Source organism: Erpetoichthys calabaricus, chromosome 13 (genome assembly GCF_900747795.2).
Source record: "Erpetoichthys calabaricus chromosome 13, fErpCal1.3, whole genome shotgun sequence".
NCBI lineage: Eukaryota > Metazoa > Chordata > Cladistia > Polypteriformes > Polypteridae > Erpetoichthys > Erpetoichthys calabaricus.
The window spans coordinates 113097408-113112781 of NC_041406.2; the positions used below are offsets into that span (position 1 = coordinate 113097408).

The 15374-nt window shown below is 41.0% G+C and overlaps 1 protein-coding gene across 3 annotated transcripts; it reads left to right on the forward strand.

The window, feature by feature from the left end:
• The first annotated feature begins 93 nt into the window (after nucleotides 1–93).
• On the forward strand, nucleotides 94–14396 carry LOC114664050 (sialic acid-binding Ig-like lectin 15). 3 transcript variants are annotated; one of them, XM_028818034.2, is made up of 5 exons: nucleotides 94–200; nucleotides 1704–2093; nucleotides 3763–4137; nucleotides 4295–4322; nucleotides 13872–14396. In XM_028818034.2, the coding sequence occupies exons 1-5, from the start codon at nucleotides 146–148 to the stop codon at nucleotides 13900–13902; spliced, it is 879 nt and encodes a 292-aa protein (XP_028673867.1). In that variant the 5' UTR covers nucleotides 94–145; the 3' UTR covers nucleotides 13903–14396. The 3 variants fall into 3 exon arrangements, with proteins under 3 accessions (XP_028673867.1, XP_028673869.1, XP_051791799.1); XM_028818036.2 differs by having other exon boundaries at nucleotides 3766–4137; XM_051935839.1 differs by having other exon boundaries at nucleotides 119–200; nucleotides 1707–2093.
• Nucleotides 14397–15374: the final 978 nt, after the last annotated feature.

Sequence of the window (15374 nt, forward strand, 5' to 3'; positions counted from 1 at the left end):
GCTCTATGATGGGAAACTCCAGAGAGTGATGGCCTAGCAGTGAGTCAGCCAGCAGGCCCTTTCAGTGATGGTCGCTGTATGAATCACTTCTATTTAGGCCAATGTGCAGGAAGTCAGGACTCTCAGAGCAATCACAGGGAAAGCGATGAACACTGCTCCAGTCATTGTCTTCCTCAGCATTCTCCTCCTCAGCAGAACTGGTAAGTACCTCTTCTGTAGTAACACAGCTATCCACTGTTCGACATACTTTTCATGATCATGGAGCCTTATTGGGCTTGGCCATTGATTCTCATTGAAGATTATGGACAAGGCTGAATGTGGGATACTCGCTGCTTTTCTCTGTCTCTGGGTGTGTAGTCATTTCCAGCTGTCATGCATGCTTTGTATTTACACAGTGCTTATAGTTGAAGTGCGATTTCAGGTTCTAAGTTATTGTCACTATACTAGTCCTGTAGATCACTGCAATTAGGCTTCAGCTTTGTGATTTTATTAATAGGTTTATCATAAATGTTTTGAATTGCAATGGGCTTTCGGCTCTAGGTTATCAATACCCAGGGTATCTTTGTACTGTTCTGAGCTGATGTTTAGGTTTCGAGCAGTTCAAGTTTCCACTTCCAGATTAATTTAGAGTAATATTTTTGGATTAGGATGGAAGCTCTAGACCAGACGATATATAAACATAGATATGAACCTTCTGACAGAGTTTGTCACTGGACATTCTGAAGGGGATTTGATTATGATGCTGATTTCACTTTGATTGAAAATTGTGTAGGATTCTAAGTGAGGAGTAGGAAACTGATTAAGACTGATAGTTGTGAAGTCACCCTGTATGAGTGAGTGTGACTATAAATGAAGTAGCACCTGTTCCTTTTGCCGTCAGGAGAGACGACAAATCCCTGTGATCCTTAACTGGATAAGCAGGTTAGAAAATGGATGGATGGTAAGATCATTTTTAGACATAGCTCTTAACAAACCACTTTAAGCTTAATATTTAGACATTTGAATTATTCTAGACTCAAAGTGATGAATCACATATCAATCAACATTCTACTTTTGGCTAGTGATTTCCGGAATGCATTAGAAAAGAAGCTCGGAACTACCAAAATTAGAATCAAATCTGGACTGTCATATATTACAAATAGTTTCAGAGGGAACTTCTGGACTTCTTTTAATTAAAGGTTCTGCTTTAGACTGGACGTTGTTGAACAATGAACCTTAGTGTCACTATAGGTTCTGGGCACTTTTAATATAATATTCTTAAAGCTGCTTAACACAGTTAAGGGCCTCAGTGAGGTCAGAGCCCATATCAATGGCAGAAAGTGTAAAGCAGGAACCATCTCTGAACATAGCACCGGTACTTTACAAAGGACAATTTTAGATTCAACAAATTTGTTTTGGAGACCACACTCGGCACCATTAAATGTTTCAGATGCTGTCATTTTACAGGCAGAATTCTCAGCTCTTTTAGCTCTGACATTATTAACCGTTACTCATTGGATACTGGAGGTATGTTATGCATGGTGCTCACCTTGATTTAGATTGCTGTATTAGTTGAGCAAGTCACTTTCTCCACTTGTGCTCCACCTGTGTAAGTTTGAATTTGCTTTCAGAAAGTTGTCATTTTATGCTATTAAAATACATAATAATGTGAATAGATGGGAGATCACTCAATAAAACAGAGGTCTGACTCTCCCCATCTTCAGCAGGAAGCCATGATGAAGGCACCTGGTCCATGAATGTTCCTTCAGAGGTTACTGGTCTGGTGGGCCACCCCGTGGTTTTCCCTTGTACTTTCACCCACCCACACCGACAACACCATGACACCCTACAGGTAATCTGGAAAGTGGGTGGCATCCACAATGGCATGGTGGTGTTCCAGTGCACCACTCACAACAGCACAGGGAGCTGCCGGCCTGAGGTCAACTTGGACCAGCGCTACAAGCTGATTGGGAATCCGAAGGCACACGACCTGTCCATGCAGCTGCACAACATCACCTACAGGGATTCCAACAAGTATTTTTGCCGAGTGGAGATGCCAGGTCAAGGGGGCGCCAAATTTGAGAACAAGATGGGAACTCACTTGCATGTGGCAGGTAATCTTCACCTGGAGAAAAATGAAGGGGCTTGTGAGCACCTCGGTTTGACTCCTGCATCCAGTGAAATGAATCTAGAGGGTCATTTTCTCTGTTATCTATGTGGGTGATTTACTTCCTGATGTTTACAACTGTTTCTTTATTAATTTTGAAAGCTGTGACAAGTGCATTCTTAGCTTCCTCTTTTCTTGAGTGAAGTATATATTTTTAAATGCATTTGTTTAAGGATAGCAGGGTGGCACTCGATAATTTTTCTATAACAATTTGTGTAAGGTCATGTGTGAATGTGTCCTGTGATGAATTGGCTCCCTGTCTAGAATTTATTCCTGTCTTGTATCCAGTATTGTTGGGATTTGGCTGATTATCCATTTACTAGAATTATGGATGGTTATTTTATATAATCTTATTAATTATAAACTTTTACGCATGCAATGACATACAGGGAATATAGGTTTGACATTGACATACATGGGAATAACTAACAAGACCATTATGAATGGTATTCACACAAGGTAATGCATGTCACATTAATACACCAAAATTGGCTCTATGGCAATATAGTTCCCTTACTTTAAGAACCTTGCAATTTTGCCACTTGATCAAAATACACTCACAAGGATTCTGCTCCTGACACACTAGCTAGCCCAGATCTACACTCCCTACTGCTGTCATGGAGGGCTTTTTTAGACCCACATCTCGTAATGTACATTTATCTTTGGCTTAACAAGTCAAGAGTCAGGCATTGTCATTTGCAGCCTGAAGTGTGTGATTTGTGGGGCCATGAAAACTTTGAAATCATACAGAAACAGTAGGCTTCAGTATGAAAGTGATATAGTGTCTTAATTCATTCATTAATTTTCTTTGGGAGATTGTATGGTTTGATATTTCCACTGAGGCCTGTCTCAGAAAAGGATGCCAGTTCACTGACTAGTGCACAGCGGCACCATGACCAGTTTTGTTATTCATCTTGTGACGGAGAGCCCACATGCCCAGCTGTCCCAGTCAGCATGGGTTCTGACCACTTACATGGCCGGGAGACCAGTAGGATGGAAGGACAGAGGGAGACATCCTGGTGAGGCTAAACGCTCCCCTGACATGATAGATGGCAGACTCCCTGGGCAACTCTACCTGTGCAGACACCTGCAAGGCATGCTGGGAACTTGAGTCCGATAGCACAGCCTTGATGTGTCCTGCGGGTCCCACCAGGGGGTGCTGCAGGTATATGTAAACCCTACTCCTTGCAACTTCTGTTTGACCCTGAAGTGCTTCCTTTGGGCTGGACCAGAACTACTTCCAAGTCCACAATAAAAGGAACAACTCTGCTGCATCCAGGTGAGTCGGAGTTGGGAGAAAGGAAGACAAAGCTTGCCTGGAGGTGTGGAGGAAAGGAATAAAGATAAGAGTGTGGATTTATGTTGGTCTGTAGTAGAAAAGCCTTTTTCTAAGTTAATTGATAATAATAAATCACTTATTTGAACACAGGACTATGGGTGGTGGTGTCTGAGACTTGTGGCACTGCAACCCCCACTACAGGTCACAGTCTTTAGTTAGAGACAGTGGACAGAGACTCTTTTAATAACATGCTCTGTCTGTTGTCTTTATTGCTTCACTTCTCATTACATTCATAAATGGCTAACATAGTACATCACTTTACTCCTGTTCTCTTTAGCAGTCCCGAAGATTGTAGACCTGTTGGTGCAGGGCAGTGGAGGATCTGAGTACAATGCAGTGTGCCGGGCCGAAGGACATCCCCTGCCTATAATCACATGGACAGGGCCAGACGATCAACAGGAAAACAACGGAAAAGTACAGACAAACCTGGGACAGCATGAAACTGTACAGGAGCTCCAGAATCTGAGCAAGGAGGGCCGCTACACTTGCATTGCAAGCAATGAGTATGGAAGTGACCGCGCCACCATTTACTTCATTCATCACACCTACCGAAACTCAACCTACATTCTACTGCTCATGTGGATCGCTTTGGGGGCCAAGTTCCTCATCTTCCTCTTGCTGCTAGGGGGTATGGCCTGGCAGTGGAACTCAGGTGAGAAAAACCGTAATGGCTAAGGATTGATTTTTGACCCAAAGAATATGCAGGATAATTAGCATACAGAGACGAGCATCTTAGTAGTGCATAGAATAAGTGCCTCCTTTAAACCTGACCAGCGGCTAATGAGATCTTTTCCTTTATGCTATTGCAGATCAGACAGAAATGGAAAAAAAGCTGTGGTATGTATCTGAGTCCGTAGGAATGGACATTCTGTTTTGAACTATTATGTTCTAAGAGAGCAAAAGCAGCTTGAAAGATGGATTTAAGAGGGGAGAAAGGAAGACACACAAATGGGATGTGAGAAATAGAGTAAGAGAAAATGGTGTGTGAGGGAGAGATGTTAGCAATGGAATTAGGAGAAGGTTAGGGAATGAAGGTGTGAAACATCTGAGCCTGAGGAAACATAAGTTATCACCAGTATGGGAAGAGTGGCGGAAGTAATTTGTGTTGTACAAGAGGGTCTGCGCCTGGCAAAAAACTGTAGGGTTAGTCTGTAAATTATGAGGGGGCTGTGATATCTCTGTTAAAAGGAAACTGTTACAGCTAGCTAAGTGAATCTTGACTTCAAATAAACAGTGAAACAATGAGTAATCAATACTAAAATTTTGTATGATGAAGTCAGTCTGATGCTTTAATTAATTTCATTATACTAGAAACAACAAACAAAACATAATATTGTTGTACCTTTGACTTTCAACAACTTTCATCTTATTTAACAGATTTAGTGTGTGGTAGAGAAAAGACTGAACACACACACACACACAAGCAGTAGTTAATGAAATACTCCGCCTAAAAATGGTATTGTTTTATAGGTTACTTGCACCGTGTTCCTTGTAGTGGTGGCTGAAAAATATTTTCAGTCAGAATGGATAGAAAAATGTTTATTAGAAGTCAGTAGTGACTAATGCTGCACAACGACAGACGATTTGAAAACCATCCAAAAACAGAAAAAGAAAAAAATTTCATGTTACTCGAGTCGTATAATCTACTTTTCAGTTATGCAGGTCGTACGCACAAATTTGCATGCTTTTTTTGCTAAAATACTGCTAAGTAGTTACTTTTGGAATAATCAGTGTATATCATAAAGAAGAAACTAAAGCCTCAGGGGACTGACAGTTTGAATTGAAGGCAGAACTACTGACCAATGAAAGATGGGGAGAGGCACACGTCACAAATTCCTTTCCATGAGACTTTAGTGTTTACGATATGTGCTAATTATTCCAGAGGTAACTATTTAAAACAATATTTTAGTAACAAAAAACATTTTGCCCATTTTGTGTGTACGACAGGATAACTGAACGTGGATTATGTGATATGAGTTTTTTCTTTTTTCCGTGGATAGTCATTTGTACACCACAGGTCAATATTGGCTTCTATTATGTCATTAACCTTTTCTATCTATCCTGCATGAAAATATAGATAAATTGTTTTCTTGGCTACCACTAAAAAGTAAATGTGGTAAGTAACTTTTTAAAAAAATATCAGTTTCAGATGAGTTTATTTGAAATGGTCCTTGTAGGGAGCTCCTATTAATTCATTAGTTATGGGGACCTGGATTGACAACTGTTGTGAACCTTGGGAAATACCTGATGAAGTGCTTGAAGATCCTCAGGAGGACCACTGTTTTTATGAACTCTTCTCATTATACCAACTACCTCTTCATTTTTTTAGTCCAACATTCTGCACAGTTTTTCACCAGCATATTTCCTAAAATGTCAGTATTGCTACATAGTACTGTAACAACCCACAGTATCGAGAAGGAAAGACTGACACACAGAAATAAGCAGATGCTTAATAGTTCTTGAAAGGACCATTTATTGTCTCTTTAAGAAAAGACCCTGATCAGCTCCTCCTGTTAGCCTTGGGAGACACAGCTCTTCATCTTCTACACGGATCACTGTCTTTACGAGCCTTCACATCACACCAGCAATCTTCTTTCCTCTGCTGAGTTCAAAAATTCCATGCTGTTCATTGCACCTCCTTTTAAGTTCCTTCATTGTGCACAAGAGTCTCATCTGCTCCTATGGATTCTCACCTGCCTGTTCTCTCATTGGGTGAATTGCTAATCTGCTCTCAACCTTAAGCTCTCATCCACAAGTGTAGCACAAAATGGTCAAACTTTGCAAATAAGCACCTCTGGCACCTCAATCTTGGTAGAGCTGTGGCCACTGTGGGGGTATTGGTTATTATTATCCCACCTCTGCCACTAGTATAACAACCCAGGGGGTGGAGAGATGGAGGAATGGATTTAGCCACTTTGCGTCAACTGCTGGTGAGTGGCCCTAAAAAGTTTGGTGGTTTCTGCCATGTTGCTCAGGTGTTCTGTAGCTCCATGCTCTGCCAGCTGCTTTAATCATTTCAACTGTTATCCATGCTGTACAACTCCACCTCATTGTGATGGACTCTAGCAGCCAGGAAATGCACCTAAAGTGCTCTCTAAGCGCAGTGTCTGCAGCCATAATTGCCAATATCTGAGCTGCTTTTAAACTTCTCCAAGTAGTCGCATCCCCTCAGATAGTTCTAGTCCACCTGAGGAATGTGTTCCACTCAGGTCCAGACCGAGGGGCACTCCACTACTAGAATTATCATTGTTTATGCAGGATTCATAGAAAATCCATAAGTACTGTGAACTGAAGCTCAATTCACTAACTATACAAACAATACAGACCTAAAAAAAAGCAAAATCATCAAAGAGCTCTGACACATAAAGATCGAGAAGTTACCTGAAAAGATTCCTCTAAAACTTTAAAAGATGCTGTTTTTCTTCCTTCTTCCATCATTGAAATATAGAATGGATTTGGAATTGGTGTGACATGACAGCACTTATATGTCACCAAATTCACAACTGTAAATGAATTACATGAAAGTGTTCAAAAATCCTTTCATCTATCTATCTAGCAGCATAAGAAGAGATGAAAGGGCATGACATATTAACACCAGGACTGTTATGTTGATACGGTTTGCAGTAGGTGTGAAACAGTAGGGTGAGGACAGGAAGCATATGTGAAGTCTGTAAGTCTGAGCCATAAACAGCAGCTGTGATGAAGTTGTTGTTGGGTGAAATGATAAAGCATGATGTAGATTTTTGGAATTTCCCTGTAGGATAAAGGACATTTATTTCTTGATCTTACAAGATTTTTCCATGGAGCCAGTTTTATATAAACTTTTGTGTGACACATCATTGTTAGCAGATCTTTTCCTGTATATGCTGATATATTTTGCACAGTAGTGATTAACCAGTAAGAAGCGGTATATAGCAACAGGTTCATAGGGTCAACACTGTCACATGTGCAGAATGCAGTGAAATTCTTACATGCGCAAATTAACATGCAACGGGTTGCCAGTCTCTGGTGCCATAATCAGTGAATATAACTAGGAGGTCGAAACTTCCTTCCTTGTCTTAAATATATGCATTCATTAGCACAATTTTGACTTAAACAGACCAGTTAATAATATTAATCTAAAACTGAAAATATGACTACACATCTTTGACATTTGGATTTAAATTGTAGAATAGTGGCAGGTAACAGGCTATTAAGAATCCTAATTTTTCTTGGCACAAATAAAGCAGATAACGATACTTGATTGCATGGTGATTTCTGACATTCTGTGGACTGATGTTGTAATCTTTGATCTGGGTTCCTCAGAACAACTGTGATGGTGTAGAGGAGATGGCACTTGTGTTGTTTTGGCCTTTGAGTCTTTGGCTGTAGTGACTGTCATGTTCAGCTCACTTTGACTGGTGGAGTCTCTTTGCTTTATTATTCGTAGATATGTTGGTTTCCATGGTACCAAGCTAATCTGTTACACATTATAGCTGTAGTCCAGGTTGAAGAGTTTTAGTGATAAAATGCTCTTCCTCAAGCAATGGTTTACTTTGCCCTTTTTGTGTGTTCTTGACACAAAGCCATAGCCTGATGGTAAGTGAGGATGTGGGACACCCACACAACTTGGTTGTGGACTTTCTTACAACAGAAGGCAGTACCTTCTGCTGCTCAGGTTACACATGCGCTTGCCAGGGCTGATCACCTAGTTGATGTTGTGATAGCAGGCAAGGTTGACAGGTTCCCCAAATGAAATGGATAGACCTTTACATGCTCAGAAGAAGCATGTATTGGAAGGACAGAGTGAGCCCAACTATAAGGGCTATGGACTCCCCCAATGTGTTAGGTGGCAGCATCCCTTTGTTGAATCACCCATGTGCATATCTGAGTATTGCAGTCTTCTTAGGCATGTCATGCCAGATTCCCACAGCTGGCAGACTCCTCTTAAACCTGGGAGATCAACATACATAAACTAAGGATAGAGCATGGCCAATGAAGACACATAACAATAATACCATGTTTCCCCGAAAATAAGACCTACTCCGAAAATAAACCCTAGCATGATTTTCTGGCTGCTCTGTAATAAAAGCACCACCCCAAAAATAAGCCCTAGTCAAGATCGTCAGCTGCAAAGTAAGGCGCTTAAGGCCGGGTTTATACTATCACGCAATGTGATGTGTACTCCAGCGGATGCTACTGCTACCCAGGTGTTGTCCTGTTTATACTTGTGCGTGTACTTTACGTAAATCTGGATGATTCCACCAGGTTGCAGTGCGAGATATCATCACGGCGAGAGTTCGGCTTTGCTGTGTTATGTATTGCCCTAAACATCCATTAAATTCCGAGGACACCTTGCCACAATATCTCTGAAAAGGATGTTTAATGACTACATTCGTCAATCTGGGGATGTGCCCATTCCAGCAAGCATCGGGCGCGAGACCGAAATAAAATCCCTGGACGGGTTGTCTGCTCATCGCAAGCTGAACTCAAGCACACAAATACACGAGCATCATTTTAGTGTCACCAAATCTCCAAACCTTCATGTCTTTGGAAGGAAACCCATCAGGAAAACATGAAAACTCCAGGCAAGGAACACTAGGGACATGACTCCCTAGTGTGAGGTAGAAGCTCTGCCACCATGCCGCCCACACGTGTAATTATTAACAGTATTCATTATTTAAATGAAGTTAACGATTTATCTGTAAAATGTAACATACACACTTTAATGCAATTGATCATGAAAGTGATATCAAGTATAAATCTAAGGATTCTAAATGTGCAGAGAGCTGGAATATCATACATTTAATATGTTCTGTGTGATGATCGCTGCTTGCCACTGCTGTCAGTTCAGGAGGAAGCCACAAAAGCACATAGCAATTAGCAACTGGTCAGTTTTAAGATGACGTTTACGACAATCTACTTTAATGATAAAATTAACTACGATGTTAAAGTGGTCATTTCAAGATTAAAGCTGAAATTTCCACATTAATCACAAAATAGACCTTTTCACTGTGTCCTTTTTCTCTGTGGCTCAAATACGCTGCCGTACATTCTGATACTAATTGTGAAGATGCAAAAAAAGACAACACAGAAGATGGTATGTGAGACTTTTAAAATATATTGTGTCTTTACGATGGGGAATATGCGACGCTTGAATATAAAAGCACCACGAATGCATTTGTATGTCAGCATTTGCTTCACCACATCAAACCATTCATTAAACCTCGAAGCAGGCACATCGATCTTGGAGGATCCTCAAAGCAGCTAGAGTTGCAAGAAATTCAGGCTGGAATTCAGGGTTTGAATGTGGAGAGTTATGACGATATTCCAGAAGAAGACATGACTCTATTTGAATAAATGTAGATTGTTGTACACAAATAAATATAAGACATCCCCTGAAAATAAGCCCTAGTGCATATTTTGGAGTAAAAATTAATATAAGACCCAGTCTTATTTTTGGGGAAACACGATAGTAGGTGCAAATCAGTGGATAGTGCTTTTTATTTCAACCAATGCCCAAAAATCAAATAAAGTGTGGGGTCTCTTCCGAATAAATGCATATTGCAATACAAGCAGTTAATTTGAGAGAATAAAATGTATAAATAAGTTCAAATTCAAGCATAAAACAGTAAGACATTAGGTACATAATCTGCTGCCAGCCCAGTGTGTCTTCTCCATCGTCTCCATAGCTCACCCTTCTCATTTCTTGCAGTTGGGCTGAGACACAGGCAGCTTTGGGTCCTCTCTCCTGCTCTCATCCCAGCCAACCCAGCTAGTCACCACTGGGATGCTCAGAGCTAAACCTCCATCAACTTGCCACCAATCCATTGTCCAGCAGGCCCCCGGAACACTTGATTTCTCCCTGCTCCTCCAAAATGCTTAGCCCTGGAGCACCATTCATTTTGCTCCCTCACGGTGCCACTGAACGTCCCCCCAACTGCTCTTCCAGATTCTGTCATTTCTTAATCTCCATCCTTGTTTTTTTAACCTACCCCTTTATACTCCTTTGTGCACAGTGTCCTAATTATGATCCGCAAATAGTCAATGAGGAAACGGGAGCCAATTGTGCACTCACAAGAAAGCTCGAATAGCTCCATTTGTAGCGTTCCAGTGCTGCTAAGATTCACACCGTCGACAGGACAGTGATTTAATTATTTTTTTCGGTGAGGATTTCCAGGAACGCACCATGCCTTGGCCTGACCCGCATACACTCACAGGCAGAGACACAGCCCAACCAAATGAATAACTAATATATTAAATGAAAAATCCAATAAAAGCAAGAAAATTAGTCAACCCTCCCCTTCCCGTACAGCGATACAATTTTAACACAACAATAAACACTCACAACAATGTCCTTATATAGTCCAATGCGGCAAAAGCGGATGAAATGGTTTGGTGTGAAGATGACAATCCCAGGAACAGCTTCCATAATAAATGAATGAAACAGTCCTACCAGTAGTCCTGAGCAGCGAGGGGTGAGATTTGCAGGAGCGCTCCTTTTGAAGACGCACAATGACTAATCCACCACTATACACACGAGAGGCAGGCACGAGACAGTCCATTCATCCTAACGGGACACAATCCAGGGTACAATTGACTTTTCAATAGAAACATCGGACAGGTTACACAAAAACACAGATCTCTTGTTGTTCCGCTGGGCCCCCTTTTCAACTTTATTGCTGGCCTTTCTCATTCCTAGCAGCCCCTGCTCCCGGTTCAGTCATCCAATGAGGACCATCCCCTTTGGGGCTGCTGGGAAAAGTTCTTCCCGTGGTAGCCCTGATACACAATATTTTCATTGAACAGCTTCCTTAATAAATGAATGAAACAGTCCTACCAGTAGTCCTGAGCAGCGAGGGGTGAGTTTTGCAGGAGCGCTCCTTTTGAAGATGCACAACGACTAATCCACCACTATACACACGAGAGGCAGGAACGAGACAGTCCATTCATCCTAATGGGACACAATCCAGGGTGCAATTGACTTTTCAGTAGAGACATCGGACAGGTTACACAAAAACACAGATCTCTTGCTGCTCCGCTGGGCCCCCTTTTCAACTTTCTCGCTGGCCTTTCTCATTCCTAGCAGCCCCTGCTTCCGGTTCAGTCATTCAATGAGGACCATCCCCTTTGGGGCTGCTGGGAAAAGGAGTTCTTCCCGTGGTAGCCCTGATACACAATATTTTCATTAAAGACCCGGGGGCCGTATAACCACACACACCCACAGAGCCTGAGCTACAGCATTTTTATTTAAAAACTAGCACACTGCCATGGACCTCTTACTCACTTTACCACAGGGTAGCCTTGGGGGGGTATGCACAAGAGTGACACTAGAGGGAGCTGCCAAGAGGTAAGCACAGTATTTTCAGAAGCTTCCACCAGACCCAGAAGTCTTTCCTGGGTGCAATGTTGTGACACTGGAAGTACTCTTGAGTCCAGCATAAAGAGAGCCACCCTACCTCAAGTCTGGTGGAGGTGAACGATGCTTTGCCTGGGAGGAGTCGGGAGTGAAAAGAATCAAACAAAAGAATTGTGCATTGCATTGAGCCGATTTGGGTAAAGAGACCTGCTGGAAATCACTTTGTTAAATAATAAATATATTTATTTAAACCCAAGACTGTTGAATTGAATTTGTGAATGGTGTTTGCCCCTTAGTAGTCACAGTTCTCGTAGATGCCTCAATTTACCAACCAGAAGTGGTAACAAAACACTTGCTGGTCTTCTTAGATCCGACTTTCATAGCTGGTCCTAATAGGCTGTGCATCTATTTGTCTAGGATAGGGTTGCCAGATTAGAAAATTAGAAATACGGGACACTCTTAAAATCTTTCTCTATATTACTATATATATATAAATTTATACATGCCCCCTACAAACCCAAACCAATATATTATATAAAAGTAGAGACATAAGTTAAAAACATAAAGCAAGGATTTTAATGGGTTATGAGGAAAACAAAAGTAAAATCATTTGAAAATTAATTAATACAAGCTAAAAAAAAATCTGTAAAACTGAAATCATTTGAAAATATTTATTTAATACAGACAACAGAGAATTATTATTATTATTTAATACAGGCAGTTAGAAAAAAAGTGGGCCGTGGCAAGTAGTAACAACACACTTGTTGACGCTGTATGTTGCAATGCTGATACAGAACTGTGCAGCAGCGCGGCTGGAGAGCAAAACGGTAAGAGTGTCGCTGTCCTCAGCCAACCATAGCAACTGAACAAGTTGCAAACAGGCAGCAAACACTTGTTTCCTTGTTACATTTGGGTTATTTTCATCAAGAGAATCTGAGAAAAGAAGTATAATTACTTATAAAGTTACAACTAAGTACTGTAAGAAGATAGTAAAAATATATTTTTATTACGAAATTTGAAAATGAACTAAATACGGGACATTTGGGTGTCCCTAAAAGGTCAGTACGGGACAGGGGACAAAATGATCAAATATGGGACATGTCCCGTATATAAGGGACGTTTGGCAACCCTAGTCTAGGAAAGCTTGGAAAGCTGTCACCTTATCTTGATTATTAAAGGAAATTCAAAAGGCTAGTTAAGCACTGTGACCAAAGGACCGACTTTGAGGAAGCCAGGAAATATAGTTGGGGCGCCAGCCAGGTTCCCCTGGTTAATTGTAGTCGTCAAACCAAAGAAACAAACAAAAAAAAACTTGTTCAGCACTTTTGTGCACAAAGAAATCAGGCTTAAATCTGGCCAGCAACACAAAGTAAAACACAATAAATATTAGGGGTTTGTTAGTCAGTGGGAGCTCCATATCTGATGCTGGCTGGTTTCAAACTGAGTCGCCCATTTTTATTGTGTCCCAACCAGAAGGGACATAGCCATCTCAGGGCTTAAGGCAGGCGTTAGGCATCTTCCTGGGGCTGCCTCTCAAACTTGCAGGAGAAAAAGAAGACCCCAGTTATTCACATAAACCTGATTTCTAAAATGCAATATAAACCTTTATTCCAGTTAAAGAAATTTGGTTATGAGAAACCTGATTGACAGAGGAAGGCTTCTCCATGAATAATCCAATTATGTGGCCATGTAAACCATTAACCAGGTTTACTGTTAAGGATTTAATCATCTGCATATGTCAGCCTGTCACATGTATTTGCTTTCATACAAAATTAATTTGGTCGGCCGATCAAATTATTTCTTCTTCTAGCAAAAATAATCTATCTCAGTATTTCAGAACTCACTAATTTTAAGTTGATGAACTGAGTGTACAGTGCTAATCTCAGTAGGACAATCTCAAGGGCAGTAAGGTAGCACATTAAAAATAATGTGCTGTCACGTATGCACGCCTGTGGATTACCTTCTGGGTTCATCTGAAGCAGGTACTATCACCCTGGGTGAAGAGGGGGCACTCGTGCTAACCTTCTCCTCTTTTCTTCCCCCTGCAGTACTAAGAAGACGCCCAGTGAGGGCAATTGACTCTGCCCCATCCGGTTTCCCGCCTATAGAGCCCAGAGCTACCGAAAGGAGGCGGTCAGTTGTGAACAGACTGCACTGGAGGACAGACATTTTTACAACCTGAGAAAGAGAAATGAATCTTGTTATCCTAGTCAGATAGCTTTTCAGTTTTGACTTTTTTCTTTTGTTATTTATACTGGCGTGCATAGCTGCCCTTTTTGTTAAATTTCCTTGTACTGAATCAAACGGAGACGACAACATTTATCTGTGGGACTTGCACTACCTTACTCAACCACATTGTGTTAATTAGTCTGATTACTTTTTAAAGTAATGAGTAACCTACTGTGTTATTATTATTCTATTATTATTCTAGCAGCACTGAGTGTAAGGTAAGAAGCACACATACACGTACACACACAGCCAAGCAGAAAAGAACTTGCTGTATACATTCTGGTAACAGAAACCTATAAATAAAGTGTCAATTTGAATAAACATTAAAACACACAAGAAAATTATTATAGGTATCATGCTTATTGTTTTATTCACGGTGGACGATGATGATGTTTAACTGCACAGTTTAATGACAATGGAGCATTGTGACAATGGAGAACGCCAGAAGATTACTTGTGTGTGTAAACACAGATTATTAGAAACCACGTTTGTGCCTTAATTGGTTTATTCAGCTTAATCCGATTATGTGTGTGCACATAATGTGGCTTTGAGGCTAGGGATCTGCACTAGCAATCGGAAGGTTGCCGGTTCAAATCCTGTAAATGCCAAAAGGGACTCTGCTCTGTTGGGCCCTTGAGCAAGACCCTTAACCTGCAATTGCTGAGCGCTTTGAGTAGTGAGAAAAGCACTATATAAATGCAAAGAATTATTATTATTATATTAATGGCAGTGCCCCCTCTCTTCACAGGGTGGTATTATTTACCTTGACGGGCTCAGGAAGGTAATCGCCAGTCCTATTATCTAAATATTGGCCGATGACACAGGGTGCAGAAAAAACTTACTTCTCACCAGCGCATCAAAAATGACCTTCTAATATTTTTCAGCTCTGAAAAACTGATAGAAGATAAGAAGAGGAGAAAAAATGTGGCTGAACGTTTGCTAAATCAGACTGTACATGCTGTACATGTGTGTCTCTTGTTTTCACAAAGAAGGCCTTGTGTGCCTTTGAAAGACTTGGCAAAAAGTTCAGTGCCCATTTCATCTCTCAATGGCCTAAGGCTGTTGTGATTTTGATCTACGCTAGCATCTCTTTCTTTTCATGTTAAAAGTAACTCTTTGACCATCTATATTCCCTTCAGGCAACAACAGAAAGACCCTACAAATTATGAAAATTTGGACACTCGTGGGCTGCCTCTGAAGTAAGCTTCTCCTTTTGACTCATTTCAGCTCATTTTGGTAAAGCACAGGGATGGCCACACTTGAACAGTGGAGGACGTGTACAGTACAGGACTTGGTTTCTTAGCAAACTGGGACTTGAACTT